Source organism: Peromyscus californicus, unplaced genomic scaffold (assembly GCF_007827085.1).
Source record: "Peromyscus californicus insignis strain IS unplaced genomic scaffold, ASM782708v3 Scaffold_13__1_contigs__length_99412109, whole genome shotgun sequence".
Lineage (NCBI taxonomy): Eukaryota > Metazoa > Chordata > Mammalia > Rodentia > Cricetidae > Peromyscus > Peromyscus californicus.
In genome coordinates this window covers 11626414-11643489 of record NW_026294424.1, presented here as the reverse complement: position 1 = coordinate 11643489, position 17076 = coordinate 11626414, and the positions used below count along the sequence as shown (strand labels likewise).

The 17076-nt window shown below is 48.4% G+C and overlaps 1 protein-coding gene across 3 annotated transcripts in view; it reads left to right on the top strand.

Annotated features, from left to right (window-relative positions):
- The window catches only part of Tns3 (tensin 3), a 246454-nt gene that overhangs the window by 212528 nt on the left and 16850 nt on the right, over positions 1-17076 (top strand). For all 3 annotated transcript variants that reach the window (XM_052734489.1, XM_052734488.1, XM_052734487.1), the window contains 6 exons: positions 8148-8319; positions 9788-10425; positions 10984-11070; positions 12518-12649; positions 16178-16273; positions 16915-16992. In XM_052734489.1, coding sequence (XP_052590449.1) covers positions 8148-8319; positions 9788-10425; positions 10984-11070; positions 12518-12649; positions 16178-16273; positions 16915-16992 — 1203 coding nt within the window. The remainder of the gene's footprint in view (positions 1-8147; positions 8320-9787; positions 10426-10983; positions 11071-12517; positions 12650-16177; positions 16274-16914; positions 16993-17076) is intronic.

The following is a 17076-nucleotide window of genomic DNA, read 5'->3' as shown; positions in this document are numbered from 1 at the left end:
AGAAATCAGTTAAATGCTTGTTGGTTATGGTAGACTGAGCAAAGACGCTGAGTTATGAGACACCAGAATTCTAACCCATGAAGCTTTGTACGGCAGGAAGGACAAGGGTTTGCTAAAGAGTGAAGGGTGGGAAGCCTACGAATCAGGTTGGGATCCTGGTGCAGGGAGAATGCCGGTTCCCTCCTGGGGCAGAGCTAAGGCACCAAGCCCCAGCCGATAGCCACTGGCCCAGCACCCCTGTTTTGAACGTGGTGCGGAACTCCATGGTGCAGTCATTAGATAAGAAAGTGATCGTACTGGGTGCTGGTGTGAGCATTTGCCACTTGTTCTAAAGTCAAGAGGTCTATTTAGTGCCACACAGACAGTGATTACTAGTTACATGTTGATAGTCTACGCATTTTTCTGAAAGACAGGTAAAAGTGTGTTGAGGGTCGGGTGAGACTTCCGCCGGATTTCATCCACTGTGGTCTGTCCCATAGTGAGAACATTCCTTTTTGTTAAGTAGGTTTGACCAAAGCTGAGTTCTTGAAGTATTAAGTGCCTCTTGGTATTGTGTTCACTCTAACTCACAGTATCAGAAGTTCTGGGCAGAGGTACCGTTGCCTCACTAGGGGCTTGCTTGGGAATCTGACCAGTGTTGTTCCAGTTTCAGGGAAGTTGCAGGACACTTTCTGCAAACTGCCTGTGGTCCTGGGTATTTGGTGGGCTAGGGGTGTGGATGCAGTAGAGAAAAGGGTCCTCTAAGGATGACTTCATTGGGTTTATAAAATTTCCGAGTCCCAGTCAGAGACATCAGATATAAAATGGTGTCTCTTCATCCTGAGCCTTATGCAGAACTTGGAGCAGAACTCTGTGATGTACTTGGTAGAAGAGAAAGTGGTTGTACTGAGTCCCGACTCTGGGGCTTTGTTTGTGAAGCCCTTTAGTACTGACTGACAGTTCCTGCCTGAAAAGAGCTAAGGAATAGGCCTCAACATCCTCCACCTACCCCATCTCTAAAGGATGGCTGGGTCCTGTGGGGATTCTGCCCTCAGACACAAAGTACCAAGACTTCTGCTTGTGTGCAGACTCAACTATGGGACTAGAATTCTTCAGGAGACTGAAAGTTTGGAGCAACCAGAGCCTGCTAGGAGTATCTTCATCACCAGTAAGTTCTGGCTGGCCCTGCTCTGGTTCATTCCCCTGGAGACACTAGTCTGCTCTTGATTTCCAGCCCCACTCAGCCCAGGGATCTTGAAGGAACTGAGTTGTTTCTCCAGTGTGGTGAAAACACTCCCTCTGCATTCGGAGGGTTTATTTTTACCCCCTCTCTCTCTCTCTGCATAAGGAGGGCTTCCCTGTGCCTCCCTTTTTCTCTCTGGTACTGCTCCATTCACCCTAGCTGCAGCTTGACCACCCTATCATCGTTTATCCCTATATGCCTCTGTCCCCAGTGGGTGGTCGCAGCTCAGGAACAGCAAACATTTGTCACTGAGGCCAATTTCTGCTGCAGTGTCCGGTGCCCACCCCAACTGGCTAAAGGATTGAGAAAGGAGAGACTGTAACTAATGGTTCTGGCACACATGTCCTTGCAGCAGTGATGGACAGGCAGAATGGGCATTCCACTCAGCGGGTGGATGTTCAGCCTGAGCAGGGGAGGACTTTCTGGCACAGGCCACCATGTGTGTTCCTGAAAGACAGCGACTTTATGCTAAGTAAAATAAACTGATCACTAACGGACAAATGCTGCATAGTTTACTCATGTGGTCTGTGAAAGAGTAGAATCTGTAAAGACAGAAAGGATAGTGGAGTTGCCAGGGGCTGGGAGCAGGGAAGCAAAGAGAGGTGTTAATAGGGTACGGAGTTTGAGTTTGTAAGAATAAGTTTTGGAGATAGATGATGGCGACGGTTCAATAGCAATGGAAGATGGACTTGAGGCCACTGGAATCGTCACTTGGAAGTGGTCAGGATAGTAACCCATGCCTGTTTTAATCACAATTAAATAATAACAGTGGCTGAGCATCATGGATACTCCCAGTCTCTGAGTTCTGTGATAGCTTGTCTTCCAGCTACATGTGGCCTCCAGCTAGCTCAGTCTCCCCACCCCAAGGCATCCTTCCACCTATTTTTCCTGAAAATCTAGCAGGTGGGAAGTGTTTGTTTTCCTGAGAACTCAAACCACAGTGGGTTTTCAGGATGCTTGTGAGCTACTGGGCCATGCTTACTGCATCCCAGGGTCCAGGCTGCTTTGAGGCATTCTGCAAAGAGAAACGCTGTTTTCAGTGCTTCGACATTGGGATTCTGTACACAGCACCGAGTGAGCAGAACAGGGTGTTTGCTTCCCAGTTCCACTTGGAATCTTTGAATTTAAATGGAGCATCTCTAAAGAACAGGAAAACACAGGGCCTTGCTTGTAATGAGCCATTTTATCGGTGTCTCTGCTTCCTTTCCTGTTACTGGTTAAAGGGAACACTGGCATGATCCTTTTAAAGGAGATACTCCTCTTGGGATGAAAGCATCACAGAAGGGTGAGCCAGTGGCAGATGGAAATTCCAACCCCAAAGTTAGGTGTGGTGTAACATATCTATAGTCTCAGAATTTGGGAGGTAGAAGAGAGAGGATCCAGAGTTCAGGACCAGCCTTGATTACGTAGTGAGTCTAAAGCTTGTCTACGTTACATGAGACCCTGTTTAAAACAAATGATTATTATTAACAATAATAATACCTCTAGTGATAGCAAGGATACCCCTGTCCTCCAGGGGAAATGAAAGCCTTGCTTCTGTCAAGAGCAGAGTTGATTTACCATGAACCCTGACCTCAGGAGTTACCAAGAAGCAGCTTGGCAACAGGAAAGCACAAACCTTCCTGTTCATATGTTTTTATGTATGTTTGTATGCCATCTATAGGGCTGGAGGGTCAGGACTCAGATTCTCATCAAGAAACATGCTGCTCTTCCAAGGGCTGGGGCTTCCACTAGTTAACTCTCATTATGTGTGGCTGCCTGCCCATTTTTCCCTTGCTTTAAAAAAGCTGGTTTTAATAGCCTTTTATTTTTAGAGAGCAGAATTATAAGCTAAGGACATCTTCTTAAAATTTCACTACCATCAAACCTCCCATAAAAAAGTTTTGCCTTCTGGAAATAGAATTTTTAAATGCTTATGTAAACAAACTCCAGAAATCATCTATTATGACCTCAATTGATAAGATTATAAGGAAGGAGAGCTTGGAGGCTCCAGAACTTGAGAACGTATCCAGTATTCCAGTGAGATTCAAACTAAGAGATGAACTGATGTTACCATGGCCAGAACTCTCAAGTGATGGCAAAGGAGAATGCTTGTTTAACTTGGGTCTGACCAGTAAGGAGGGAAGAAGGAAGATGGAAATGGATGGATGGATAGATGGATGGATGGATGGATGGGTAGGTGGGTGGGTGGGTGGATGGATGGATGGATGGATGGGTAGGTGGGTGGGTGGGTGGATGGATGGATGGATAGATGGATGGGTGGGTGGGTGGGTGGGTGGGTGGGTGGGTGGGTGGGTGGGTGGGTGGATGGATGGATGGGTAGGTGGGTAGGTGGGTGGGTGGGTGGGTGGATGGATGGGTGGGTGGGTGGATGGATGGATGGATGGATGGATGGATGGATGGATGGATGGGTGGGTGGATGGGTGGATGGATGAGTAGATAAAGATAAGAGTCCTACTGTCTAGGCTATCAGTGGTCCTGGCCATAAGCAGAGTTTTCTTGTTAACTTACAAGTCACCAGTCGCCAGTGTAGAGTGACTGGTGTCCAGCTTCCCACAGAACACTCCTGCAAGCAGCTTTTGAAAGAAAGCATAAAAATAGATCATTTGGAAGAATGCCAGTGACCCCTTCTCACCCTCGTCCTGGTACAGGAAATGGAGGAAGTGGAAGCAGAGAGGAGAAGAGTGCAGGCATTCCTGAGATCCCAAGAGGCTGGGCATATGCCCCCCCAGTTCCCGCCTGGCCTGGAAGGGATGCTAGGCAGAGGTTTCTGCACCCTGAAACCACAGGGCACCAAGGACACACACAGGCTTGGAGGAGAACCCAGAAAGTGTGGTAATCTTCGAATTCCAAACACGGTATTATCCCCTCCAGCCCTTGCTGTCCATGTGAGCAGCAGCAGCAGCAGAATATGCGAGTGTGTGGATAATAAACAAAAACAATACTGTCAAGATTCCCGCAGCTAAATGGTTTCTGGGCAGGCAGGACTCCATTAGACCTCTCCTTGCCACGAAAATTCACTTTAATAGAAGAGGGCTTCATGCCTCAGAAGGCAGAGTTTGGAAGGACTGGGGTTGCCCTGTAGACCCTCTGAGTGGTTGCTTTAAAACGTGCTGTCCCTTCTGTGATGTCCCTAGGTCCCTTTCTCTGAAGGACAAGGCTGCTCACCATCCTGGCTGGTGACATTTCACCAGTAGTGTTACTGTGACCCTCATGTTGAAGTTAAAGAACAGTGGCCATTACTGCGTCTGCTCTTCTCATGAGCAAATTTCTAGAAACCCGTGTAGAAGGGTCTGAAGGCTTCGGCTTGACTGGAGCCTCTATCAGTTCCTTGAGTAAGATTTCAGCGTACTCCCAAGTTCTGTGGGATTTCTATCCCATGCACTGCCCTGTCAGCAAGGACAGTACACAGGAGAGCTTAGGAAGGTGGCTCCAAAGGAAGCCTCATAAGGTGGCAGCTCTGTTCCTGCACTGTGTAGGTACCATGCAAACTGGTAATTCCGCCAATGTCTTCTTGGTATCTGCAGTCTGGTCATCAGACTTGATCTTCATCCTGCAGACTTAAAAGAGCAGCTAGCACCCACGTTTCTGGGAATGCAAAGGCCCAGATAGTGAGTGCATTCGCTGCTGTGACATTATGCTGTTTAGAGGTTGCTTTTTGCTGACATGTATTCCTGAGTGCAGGCAGGGGAAGGGGATCTGCAGAAGACTTTGTACCGAGTTCCTGGGGGTCCCTGCAGCAAGTGCTTAGCATGAACACCCAACCTGGTGCTTAGGCGGCTGTTTCTGTAAACAATGGGTTAAGTACTGACACAAAGCCCAGGACAAGAGGGAACCACAGTGCCCCCAGAGTTGGTGCTAATGAAGGATAAACAAAGCCACTTTCATGGGAAGTGCTGGGCTTGCTGTTTTCTGGGAAAACACGATGATAACAGGAACAAAGTGGGATTTGATTTTCCTCCGCCTGTTCTCATTTGAAGGGAATCTTTGGCGCCATGTAAGCATATTCAATGCTTCTGAATCTTGGCATGGTTTCCCTGGATCCTCAAGGCTCAGGGACTCAGCAAGTAGAGGCAGAAACAGCAAGGATTGTCCTATGCTGTGTGGGGCCTCTTGGAGCAGCCAGGTCTCAGGGGCAGATGCTGAGGACTGCCTTCCTCCATCCCCTGCTGGCTCATGTATTCGATTTTGCAGATGAAAAGCTCTAAAGATCCCAAAGATCTGGACTGCTCCCTGGAACTTGATCCTAGGGATGATCCACACCTCCTTCTAACCTCCAGCCAGACTCTGGCAGAACTTCCACATCATGCTCTGGACTCTAGCTCTAAGATCGAAGCCAGCCGCTCTGCTCCTCCTCCTCTGTCTGTCTGTCCGTCCATCCATCATCCGTCCATGCATTCATAAGATGCATGACGAGAACCTCCTCTATGTACCATCAGTGAAGGGTGGATACCGCTCCTCCCCATGGGCAGCAGGCCAGGGGTTGGTGTTCTCCAAGCCTATTGTACCCACCTGAAGCCCACTGTCCGTCTTGGACTTAATCAAATGCCACCTCTGCTACGTTGTGGTTTAAATGTGAATTCTGCACTGCCCCCCCCCCCCCCCGCCCCCACAAGTCTCCTGTGTTGTGAACACTTGATCCCAGCTGTTTTCACTGTTCTGGAAGGTTATGGAAGCTCTAGGGGGTAGAGTCTCATTAGAGGAAGTGGATCACTAGGGCAGGCCTTGAGGTACAGATCAGCTGGATTTCCTGTCCATGCTTTTGTTTCCTGAGTGTAGACACATCAACTGTCTCATTCTCCTGCATCCATGCATGCTCCACCACGGTAGGCTGTATGTATTCCCTCAAACTGTCAGCAAAAATGAACTGTTCCTCCCTTAACAGCAATAAGCAGAGTAAGTGATAAACTCTAGAAAGCATCTAGGCTCTCTCTAGACAGAAGGGAGTCCTCCAGGGGTCCCCCTGGAAGCCACAGACTGCACCTCCCTTCGGGCCTCATTCTCAGACAAATGCTCACCTCCAGGCAGGGCCATGCTGGTGTGACTACCATATTCTGGTTTCCTTCTTTCCTAGGTCTTAGATGGAAAATAAATGTGGATGGATGTGAATGAGGCTAAGTTACCACTTGGAAGACAGTGAAGGGAGGGATGGTTTAAACAGTGTGTTTGTTTTTCTGCAGAGTTGCCACTGAAAGTTTGAAGGATGGATTTGGAAGACCATGCAATTAGTTAATTAGCACACCAAGCATTTACTTTGAAATATTTATTGTGGATTGTACTGGGGGCGTGGGGATAAGAAGACTACACCTGTCCCAAGGATGTACAGATAAATCCCAGAAGACATGGGCATTTACCCTGTGATTTATTCAGATATCACAACAGTACTGGGTTTTCCTGTACTGAGAATTTTAATGAGCTGAAAAAATAAAGCACAAAAATTGGTGTCCCATCATGGCCCCCAGTGAACAAGGCAAAGCATTTTTGCCTTGGTTTTTGCCATACTAGCTAGCAGGGAGCCCTTTTAATTTGTCCTCTTTTGGTAGCCATGGTAGTTTTCTTATAACTTGAGGTTTGACTTCTCTGGTATTTTGGTAAGTGCTCAGTAAATGTCTTTTCCAGCGTGGGTCCTGCCTCATGCAGTGCCCACTCGGTGTAGGTTTGACGTGATAGTAACTTTCATCCTGGCACTGGTCTCTCTGGCTGAGTTTGTATTTCCGTCCGTGCTCCAGTGTCTTCCTTGCATGCTTCCTCCTCACCCCAAGTTTGCCCTCTCCTCTGCTGAGTCCAATCCTCTGCTGAAGTCCTTAAGCCCAATGCTTGTTTGTTCTGCTTCTCATTCCTAGAGTTTCCGTTTGATTATCCCCAGGGACTCAGGTGCTTTGGTGAAATGCGAACTTCTCTATTTTCGGTCTCTTTGTAGTCTGTGTGTTTTAATTCCAGTTTTTGAACCAGCTTTGTTTTTTGTTGGTGGTGGGATTTCGTCTCATTTTGTTTGGGGAGGGTAGTGAGTTTTGTTCTTTTCACTTGTCATGTTTCCTGGCAACATTTTAATTGGAAGTTTAGACTGTATCGAAATTAAAGTGAGATGGGGTGGGAGGCAGGTTTGGGACGGTGGGTATTGCTCAGAGAAGATCCAGATTTAAAGTGGGGCTGTATGAAAGCTGTCCAGTGTCTGGTGCCCTGGGGCATAGGGCATTGGAACCTTTAGTTATTGGCCAGGGTCATGCTTCTTGAGTATTTCCCACACATAGGTTTTTCTTACCACTCAGAAGAAACTGCCCCAGTCCTGTTTAGCTCCCAGGAGCCACTTGTAACTGGGTAGTTGGTGCCAAGCCCTGAGGCTTAGGACTGAGGTATACCTGACAAGTTCCAAGTCCTCTTTCTATGTGACTTTGGCCTTCTTGATCCCAGATGCCTTGGTAATTCTGAACCTGCATCTTCAACCTCCCGAGAATAGCATGTAGCCGATCAGATCCGTGCCCCGTGGTCCCTGGACATGCAACCCCAGAGTCACTAATATGAGAGGGTGGGGAATGGAAGGAAAGGTAAGCATGTCACATGATAGCTCTGCAGTGCCTGCACTCAAGGGAAGAGAGCATCTCTGTGGAAGAAGGCTCCTGCTAGTTTATAGGATAGGCCGTACATACATCTGTCCCTCATACATGAGCAGCCAGCTCAGGATGGAAGTTGCACATGGAGACTGAATTAGCTGTTTTCTCTTTTGGTAACAGTGATGGGTGACAATCTACACATAGTAGCACCCAGTCACCCCCTACAGCCACCTGTGTTACTGCTGTCGTGGTTCATCGTGACCATGAGCAACCGAAAGCTTTAAAAATTAACTCATTTCGTTATGAACACAGGAAAGGGCGAGATTGTGACGTTATGGATCATGTAATCTCTGCTTTCTGTTTCCTTGCTCCAGAACCACGAGGCTGTCCAGAGATTATCAGCCACACTGTGGGGATGTCAGAGAGCCCCATTGGACCCAAACCCACCATGCTCCGGGCTGATATGCCTGCAACACCCAACTTTCAGCAGATGTTTGCATCTTCCTGCACAGTTTCAAGCAATGGACCTGGCCAGAGGAGAGAGAGGTAGGAGGAAGGGATTTAGCCTTGTTAGAAGTTCCCCTCGGACATCAGAGCACCCAGCTGAGAGGAGAAAGAAAAGACTGGGTAGAGCAGCGCCCAACTGTGAGACCCCCCACTCAGATAAGGTGGAGAAGAGCCCGTACCCAGGATGGTGTGTCGCACATTGCTGCTCATGGAACTTGCTCTTGTGCACGGGCATGGGCAAATACATGAACACCTAGGAAAATGTTGCAAAAATGGAAAGGAAGAAAGGGGCTGTGGCAGACCAAACTGTCCTCTTTTGTTTTCAAAAGATGAGGCCTTGAGAAACCCAGGAAGGCCAGAAGCCACTCTGGCCCAAAGTAGAATTCAACTCCCCCATGTCTCTTGTACAGGTTTCCAGTTTCCCTTCCCATTAAAATAAAGGGGGTCGCCAGGCGGTGGTGGCACATGCCTTTAATCCCAACACTCAGGAGGAAGGAAGGAAGGAAGGAAGGAAGAAAGGAAGGAAGGAAGGAAGGAAGGAAGGAAATAATTTTTAAAAAGTAAAAGTCCTTGACATCATGTGTAGAATCTGTACCTATTGTTTATCCATTTGAATGTGTGTATGTTACAAGAGGTGTATTATTAGTGGCTTTCCTAAGTTCTTGAATGTGGTAATTTCCAGTCAAGTTGTCCCCCTGTCTGCAGGAGATAATGTTCTTAGGACTGGTTGATGCCCGAGATCCTAGACCGGACCAAACCCTGCACACACTATGTTTTTCTCAAGCATTCATACCTATGATAATTTTAACCTTTTCTCAAAGAAAGTACATTACAGATTCCTGTTGGCATAGCCAATCAGCCAGCATCCTCACTTTTGCTCTTTGGGGCTATTTTTATTTTGAATGTTTATATCTTTATTTATTTTTATTGGATGACTGTTTTGTCTGCATCTATGTCTGATTATCACCTTATGCCTGGTCCCTGTGGAGGTCCAAAGAGGGGATCAGAACCTCTGGAACAAGAGTTACAGGCAGTTGTGAGCCACTGTGTGGGTACTGGGAATCAAACCCCGCTCCTCTGTAAGAGCAGCCAGTGCTTAACCGCAAAGCCATCTCTCCAGCCCCTCTGGCTGAGAGTTACTTGAACATGAACACAATTATACAACATCAGCCCGTCATCTAACTACTGACTAAGAGTGGGCAGCATATAACACGTGGATACGCTGAATAAGGGACAATTCACATCCTGGACATGATGGGGTAGGACAGTAAATGATTCATCATTCTACTCAGAATTTAAGACTGAGCAGTTGTTTATTTCTAGAATTTTCAATTTAACAATTTCAGACCAAGGTCAACCCATGTCTCCGAAACACATAGAAGGGATGAGGGATGCTACATCCCTTCTGCTGCCCAGTAAGCCTCGGTACCCACTTTCTCAGCCCTGTCTTCTCCAAGTCTTGCAACATTTTTTTTTTTTTTTTTTTTTTTTTTTGTCTTTTGAACAGCCCGCCTTCTGCAGAACGCCAGTGGGTAGAGAGCAGTCCCAAGTCCACCCTAACCCTACTGGGGAGCAACCACCCTTCTGAAAGTTCTCTCGGCACCCGCGAGTTCTGCAGCTCTGGCAAGGACTCGCCAGGGCTGCCCTGCTTCCAGTCCTCGGAGCTCCAGGCCTCCTTCCACAGCCACGAGCTGTCCATGTCGGAGCCTCAGGATGCTCTGCCCGCCGCGGGCAGTCAAGCCTTCTTAGGCTTCAACACTGCTCAGGTAGCAAGTGGCCTTCCACCTGGCGAGGACCCGAGTGCCCTGCTGGTCAATTCCCACGGCCCATCACCGGCTCCTGGAGCCCCTCTGACAACAGCAGGGGCTGCTGACAATGGCTTCCTGGCCCACAACTTTCTCACGGTGTCGCCTGGACTCAGCAGCCACCACAGTCCAGGCCTGCAGAACCAGGTTGTAAGCCTGCCTGGGCAGCCACCCCTCCCTGAGAAGAAGAGAGCCTCAGAGGGTGATCGTTCTTTGGGCTCAGTCTCCCCTTCCTCCAGTGGCTTCTCCAGCCCCCACAGCGGGAGTACCATGAGCATCCCCTTCCCGAACGTCCTTCCAGACTTCTGCAAGCCTTCAGAAGTGGCCTCACCTTTGCCAGGTATGTCTTCGCCTCTGCCCAGTCCCTTAGGAAAAGAAGGTTTGGGGACGTCTCCAGGGTTAAGTCACATGTCCTGCCAGAAATGTTCAGACCCCCGATGGCTCTTCCTCATATTGCCGGTCTAAAGCCAGGTAGACACAGTGCTTCTGGTAAATCTGTTCAGCTTCTCCCCTCACCCACGGTAGACTCATCCCAGCAGTAGGAAGTGAGGATGCTGCAATGCCTCCGCCTTCACTTTGACTTGAAAGTAAAGATCTTTGGAAATTGTTTTCTTTTCCCCAATGAAACAATTAATCCAGAACTGAGTTATGAACTGTTTTGAGCGTTTGACACCATACTTGCCTCTGTGTCCTCCTTTTGGGATGGGAAACATCTGTGTTTTGCAGCGTGCCATGAGACACTGGCTTGCCCTGCCGTTCTGTCCTTTGAGCTGTATTTCCTTCCCTGCTTAGGACCCCCGTGTCTGTCCCTCACCCCTAGGCATGGCGTTGGACTTGCATCGTTACCATAAATGAGGCAGCAATACAAATATTCTATATTTAAAATTCTGCTTCACAGATAGCCCGAATGATAAGCTCGTGATTGTGAAATTTGTTCAAGACACTTCCAAGTTCTGGTACAAGGCAGATATCTCCAGAGAACAAGGTAGGTAGGGACCAGGGACCTCTTGCAGTGTCGGTCACATTCGGTCTCTGGGTGCTTCTATCAGGAACTCCCGTGGTACAGATCAAATTAGAGCAAAACACACCTTTATCATGGGTCTGGGGAAAATTTCACAGCTTTCATCTTTTCATGGGAAAAACTCAGTACTGGTGAGGGTTTGGTGAGAAGTGGATTCAAGCCATATGCATCCCAGTGTGTGGAGTGTGAACATCGGCTCTTTCGCCAAGCCAGCAGCTCACCAGCCATGCCAACCCACCATGGGCTTTGAGAAAGAGACACTCTGCCCAGGTTTCTATTAAGGTCTCCTCAGAGTATTGCAGAAAGAGGGCCATGGAGGAGAGAGATGCACTGGGACGAGACAGTCAGCGTGGTGGCTACAGGCCATGAAAGGGAATGGACCGTTTGGAGCTCTAGCTATAACATGCTTCCTGTCACCTGCATAACCTGCCTGGTTGTTGGAGCAGTGCAGAAGGAGTTCACGGCCCCTCCATCTCTCAGAAAGGCTAGTTTTCTCCCTGAGAACCTGCCGTTAGATTTTAGAGATAATAGAAACTCTGAGGCTCTAATTCTTCCTGTGAGCTCGCGGAAGCCGATGTCGTTTTAAATGGAAAAGAAGTGGGGAAAACAACCATGGCCTGGAAAGACTTCTATTTCCCCAGGCGGCCTTTGTAAAAGCCGCTTAGCAAGTCCAAGGGCTCTGCAGAGCTGCCCTTTGCTGAGCAGATGCCAGTGTCCCCATGTCCTCCTGCCTCTTGTCTCCCTGCTTAGCAGCACAGATGAAAAGATGGCATTTTCCTTATTCCATGTTCACCTGCCAAGCAGGGCCCCCACCGGTCCTGGTTGCAGAAGCAGCTGGGAGAAGGGACTGCCTTAGTCCATCTTCTGAGACTGTCACCGAGCCCCTGAGATTGGGATGTCTTATAAAAAATAGTCCTGCCTGGCAGTAGTGGCTCACACCTTTAATCCCAGCACTCGAGAGGCAGAGCCAGGCGAATCTCTGTGAGTTCGAGGCCAGCCTTGTTTACAGAGTGAGATCCAGGGAAGGTGCAAAGCTACACAGAGAAACCCTGTCTCAAAAAAAAAAAAAAAAAAAAGAATAGTCCTAGAGGTGGGGCACTCCAAGTGTATCAGCACCAGTTTCACACTGGTGAAAAGAGAGGAGCAAGTACGCATGTGCAGGGGGGAGGGGGGGGGCATGCCGTGCATGGCCACCTTGCTTTGTAACAGTCCACCTTCAAGCTGCTGAGCGGTCCCCGGGACCATCGCCCAACCCCAAGAGAGCAGTTGTATTGAGCATCAGGGTTCAGACTTCAGTGTGACTTTCAGAGGTGGGGCCATCTTCATAGCACAGCAGGAGCCACCTAAGGGTCTGGGTGGGCAGTGGCCTTTGTCCCCTGCGGTCAGTCATCCATGCCTTTCCCTCCTCTAGCCATTGCCATGTTGAAGGACAAAGCTCCCGGGTCATTCATCGTGAGGGACAGTCACTCCTTCCGCGGGGCCTACGGCCTGGCCATGAAGGTGGCCACACCCCCTCCTTCTGTCTTGCACCTGAACAAGAAAGGTAAGGTTCCCTGGAATGGGTGCGGATTGTGTGTGGTTGGTTTTGAGGGAAATACAGTGACAGATAATGGCAGCTGCTTGGACGGGTTCTCTTTAGTGTTTGCTGTATAAGGTTATTTCCTTAAGTAGTTGTCTTGTTTAAGAACATACATTATTTATCCATTCTATCTTCTTTTGTTTTAAGCAAGTAATCTTTTCCATATCCTAGTAGAGCCAAGAACCCAGGAGAGCACCCCGTTTCCATGTCAGCCCTTCCTCCTTTGGGTGACCGCATGTAAGACATCACTGCTTGATTTATCACTGATAGGCCAACAGTCATCTCCAAAACAATCACTTTGTCTCTTTTTAACTTGTAATGTGAAAACTAGTATAGTATATATTCTTACATGTCTTGTTTTGAGTCAAAAGTCTACGTTTCACTGAATTCTAAAATGATAGCTCTTGTTCTCTTTCATAGCCGTCTGTTTTATTTCACAAATACATTGGAATATATTTTCCATTGTCCGTGGACTTTTTCATAGTTTGCTCATCCACCCCCTTTGCCCTTATATATAACCATCTTTACCATGTTGTCACCAACTCCAGCAAGGAAAAAGTCTCTTTTGTCTTCTCTTTACCACCAAAATGGTCATTTTGAACTTGGACGGGGAGGTAAAGAACAGCCTCAGGTCATGAGGAGTGTGTGGTAGTCGCCCTGTGATAAGATGCCAGAGGTAATTATCTTGTCATGAGATAAGGCTCACTGTGGCCTGCAGTTTTAGATGGTTCAGCTCGTTTGGTTGGCTCTGGTACCAGGCCTGTGCTGAATCATCCTAATAGCATGATTGTACATAAGGGAGTCCATGTTCACCCTCGGCCGGCAAAGTGAAAGGGAGAGAGCTGAGGAGGAAGCTAGGTTTCCACCACCTCCCTCAAGGGCATTGCCCTCAGTGACCCTAAGACCTCCTCCCGCCTTCTCATGTTTCCACTGACCACCAGAATGTCTCTCTGGGAGCTGAACCTTTGCTACATAGATCTATGGGAGGAGCCATTGCATTAGCAGGGGAGAGGAATCAGAAAAATCCCAGATGTGGGGCCTCCTGTGCATACCTGTCATTCCCACTCCATGCCTGCATTTGAGGAAGATTCATGCGAATTCTTGCATGAAGTCTGTGGTGAAAGCTTCCTGGGGCGAACAGCTTCGAGCTGCACCAAGACTATAAGATGTGGTTGTAGATGGGCCATCCTCAGACATGGGTAGCTGACCCGCTTCCTACACTTCCTAGAATGTGCTTGTCTTGCAAGGCTAGGGAATGAGTTTGGGAGGTACCTGGGGCTCAGTCAGAGAGCACAGCCCCTAAACCTGTGGGTGCTAGCAGGGCTTCTGGTGAGGGAGCAGGATAAGTGAGGTCATGCATATGTGGCCTCCCAGAACATCTAGAATTCCCATCATAAGAAGCTCAACAGAACGCTACTGCTGGGTGGGAACATGGGCCCTCATCACTGAGCACTCATTCAGATCTGGCTGCTGAGGACTGCCAGGTCTTACTTGGGAGCGCTGGTTAAGGACACATCAGGAAAAGTCTTATAAAATCTGGGAACATATCCTGCCTTGGGCAGACTTTATACTAAGTGTGAGGATGAAGGAACAAAATTGAGCCTATGTGAGTAACAGATGTCAGGAAACCCAGCATGGTGGTCTCCACTGGGTGAATGCAGTCTCGCCTCTGTGTGTACACCCAGGTCTGGATTTGACATTTGTGTTTTGCAGTCCAAGGGTAGATTTGAGAGAAGAGTTTGCCAAATGAGGGAAGAGCCAATGAGTCACTCCGCCACCTCCAGTCATCCTGAGATGAGACGACTGGCCATTCTAGACTCTACATTCCAAAAAGGCCTTGGCAGCAGGATCTGCATGGGGCCATTTCCCACAAGTAGAATCCAGACCTTCAGTGGGTTTTCCCATTAGGCTGGAAGTCCTGCACCTTCTCCTCCCACAGAGGAAGGGCCATGTGTTTATCCCCTCCATTTTATTGCACACAGACTTTCATGGAATCCCATCATTCCCTTCTGCAAGCTTGACTGCCCCTAGAAAATGCTGACACGTACTGTTACTAATGGGTGTTACTGTTTATAAACATCATTTGGGGCCTAAATCCAGCTCAGTATCCCTCATCATAAATGACCCCAAACAGATGTGTCTGGGGGTTCTGATTATTTTCAGATTTCAATGTGTTTGTATGTGCATAATGAGATACCTTGGAAATGAGTCCTTAAATTTTTGATTACTTTATTATTTTATTTGTATGGTGTTTTTCCTGTATGTCCGTCTGTATAGTATGTACATTTTTTGGTGCCCGTGGAGGCCAGAAGAGGGTGTCTGATACCCTGAAACTGGAGTTACAGACAGTTGTGTGCTGCCATGTGGGTGCTGGGAATGGAACCTGGGAGACCTCAGCCTTCATTTACATCTTGTGTAGAATTCATATACATTTCATTACATATTGATGGAAATGTAATGCAATATTTTCTATTAGTTTGTACATGAATCGAAGTTTCATGATACAGAGTCTTCCATTTATGGCTGCATACTAGTGCTCAAAATTTTCCAGGTTTTGGATTTGGGACTAGGGATGTTCAGCCTACACAACAGACTAGAGTCTGGCAACCCCTCCAAGCACAAATCCAGCAGGTCTTGCTCCCAGGAAGTTTCAGCACCAGCAATATTGAGAGGCCAGCTCCTGTGGAGGGTGGTAAAGAGCAGTGACAGGAGAGTGGACCCAGCACACAGGATGTCTACTGACTTCAGCAGCCTGGGCCAGGGACTCCTTTTTCTCCGGGTTCAGTTGGTACTTTTCTGTCTTCAGAACATTCTCCATTCAGTGACTGCTCCTGGTGCCTCTTCTCTTTGGGTTCAGCAGCTGGCGTGAACACAAGGTTCTGTTGACTGGCAGTGTCGTGGAATGCTGCTCCTACACAGCAGCATGCTTGTTGCTGAAGGCCTTTCTCTACCCAGCTGTCAGCTCCACCTCACCCAGAGGGCTGGCATCCTTCCAGCTCTTTACTGAAGTCTTTTCTCTCCGAGCCTTAGTGGTCTTTTCTCTCTCAGAGGAATGCAGCTAGTGCTCCGAGGCCAGGGTCGTTCTCAGCTGCCAACCCATCCCTTCTCTGGGAGTACTTGTAGTGTCGGAGGATGTCTCGGCGGCGGGGGGGGGGGGGGGGGGGTCTCTTAGTCTCCACATTTTCACTTCAAGAGGTTTTACCATCCACCTGGCTTTTATCACTGCTCACCATCCCAAGGGTGGTTCTAGGCAGCCCCATAGTGCTGCAGTTTAGTCCTATTCAGAGGGAGTCTTCTTAGGTGTAGCTCTGACCTCTATTTCTGCAGGAGGCATCTTTTTTTTTTAATCTCTGTCTGTCTGTCTTGTCTATCCATCCCTCCACCATCTATCCATCTCTGTCTCTCCCCTCTCTCTCTTTCTAGCCTTTCCCCCTACACTGAGTCTCCTGTGCTTTAAATTTTTAAAATTATTTTTTTCTCTTCCTTCTGCAGCTGGAGATTTGTCTAATGAGCTTGTCCGGCATTTCTTGATTGAGTGTACCCCAAAGGGAGTGCGGTTGAAAGGGTGCTCGAATGAACCATATTTTGGTGAGTTATTTGAGATGCTCTCTTGAGACTTACCAGGGCATGGATTCCCTCCTTCAGGTGGCTTGAAATCCGAGGGCCTCTCTGTCATGATGGGTTGCTCTCATTTCAGCCCCCAAATCTAAGGCTGCCGCCCTCTGAAGTCTTTAAGATAAGCTGAAAGTGTTAATTGCCTTTAAAAGCTTTGTCAGAACCAAATACATGGAAAGGACCATCCCAGGGCTAGAGTAAGAAGAGCCAACAAGTACTGTGAAGGTCAGCCAGTGGGTCCCAGCAGGGTTGGAGCCCAGTGTGCCCCCACCCCTCAGGCACAAGGGGGAGCACAGCTACCACCAGAGCCTCCCTCCTCCTTTGTTAATTGAGAGCCTTTCGTAGGCTTCTGGACAGACTGGGCAGCCTCATATCCTACTCGTTAAGAAGCACGAGGCACTTGGCACTGATCAAGGCGATGCGCTAGGAATATACCGCAAGTCTCTTGACCAACCACTGTCTTGCAACCTCGACATTTCTGGGAGTTTTGGGTCACATCCCACAGTGGTATTAAAGGCTTGCCTTTTGGGAGTTTGGTCTCAACTGATTCTCTGACTAAATACACAGCCGAGGAAGACCTTGAAGACTCTCATTTGCTCTTACCCACTCCACAGGGAGCCTGACGGCTTTGGTGTGCCAGCATTCCATTACGCCCTTGGCTTTGCCCTGCAAGCTTCTCATTCCAGAGAGAGGTATGTGGTGGAGGCCCCAGTGTAGACGGGCTGTGTGTAGAATCTTCTGCACTGTTCGTAGCACGCGGCTCCCAGAACCTGCGC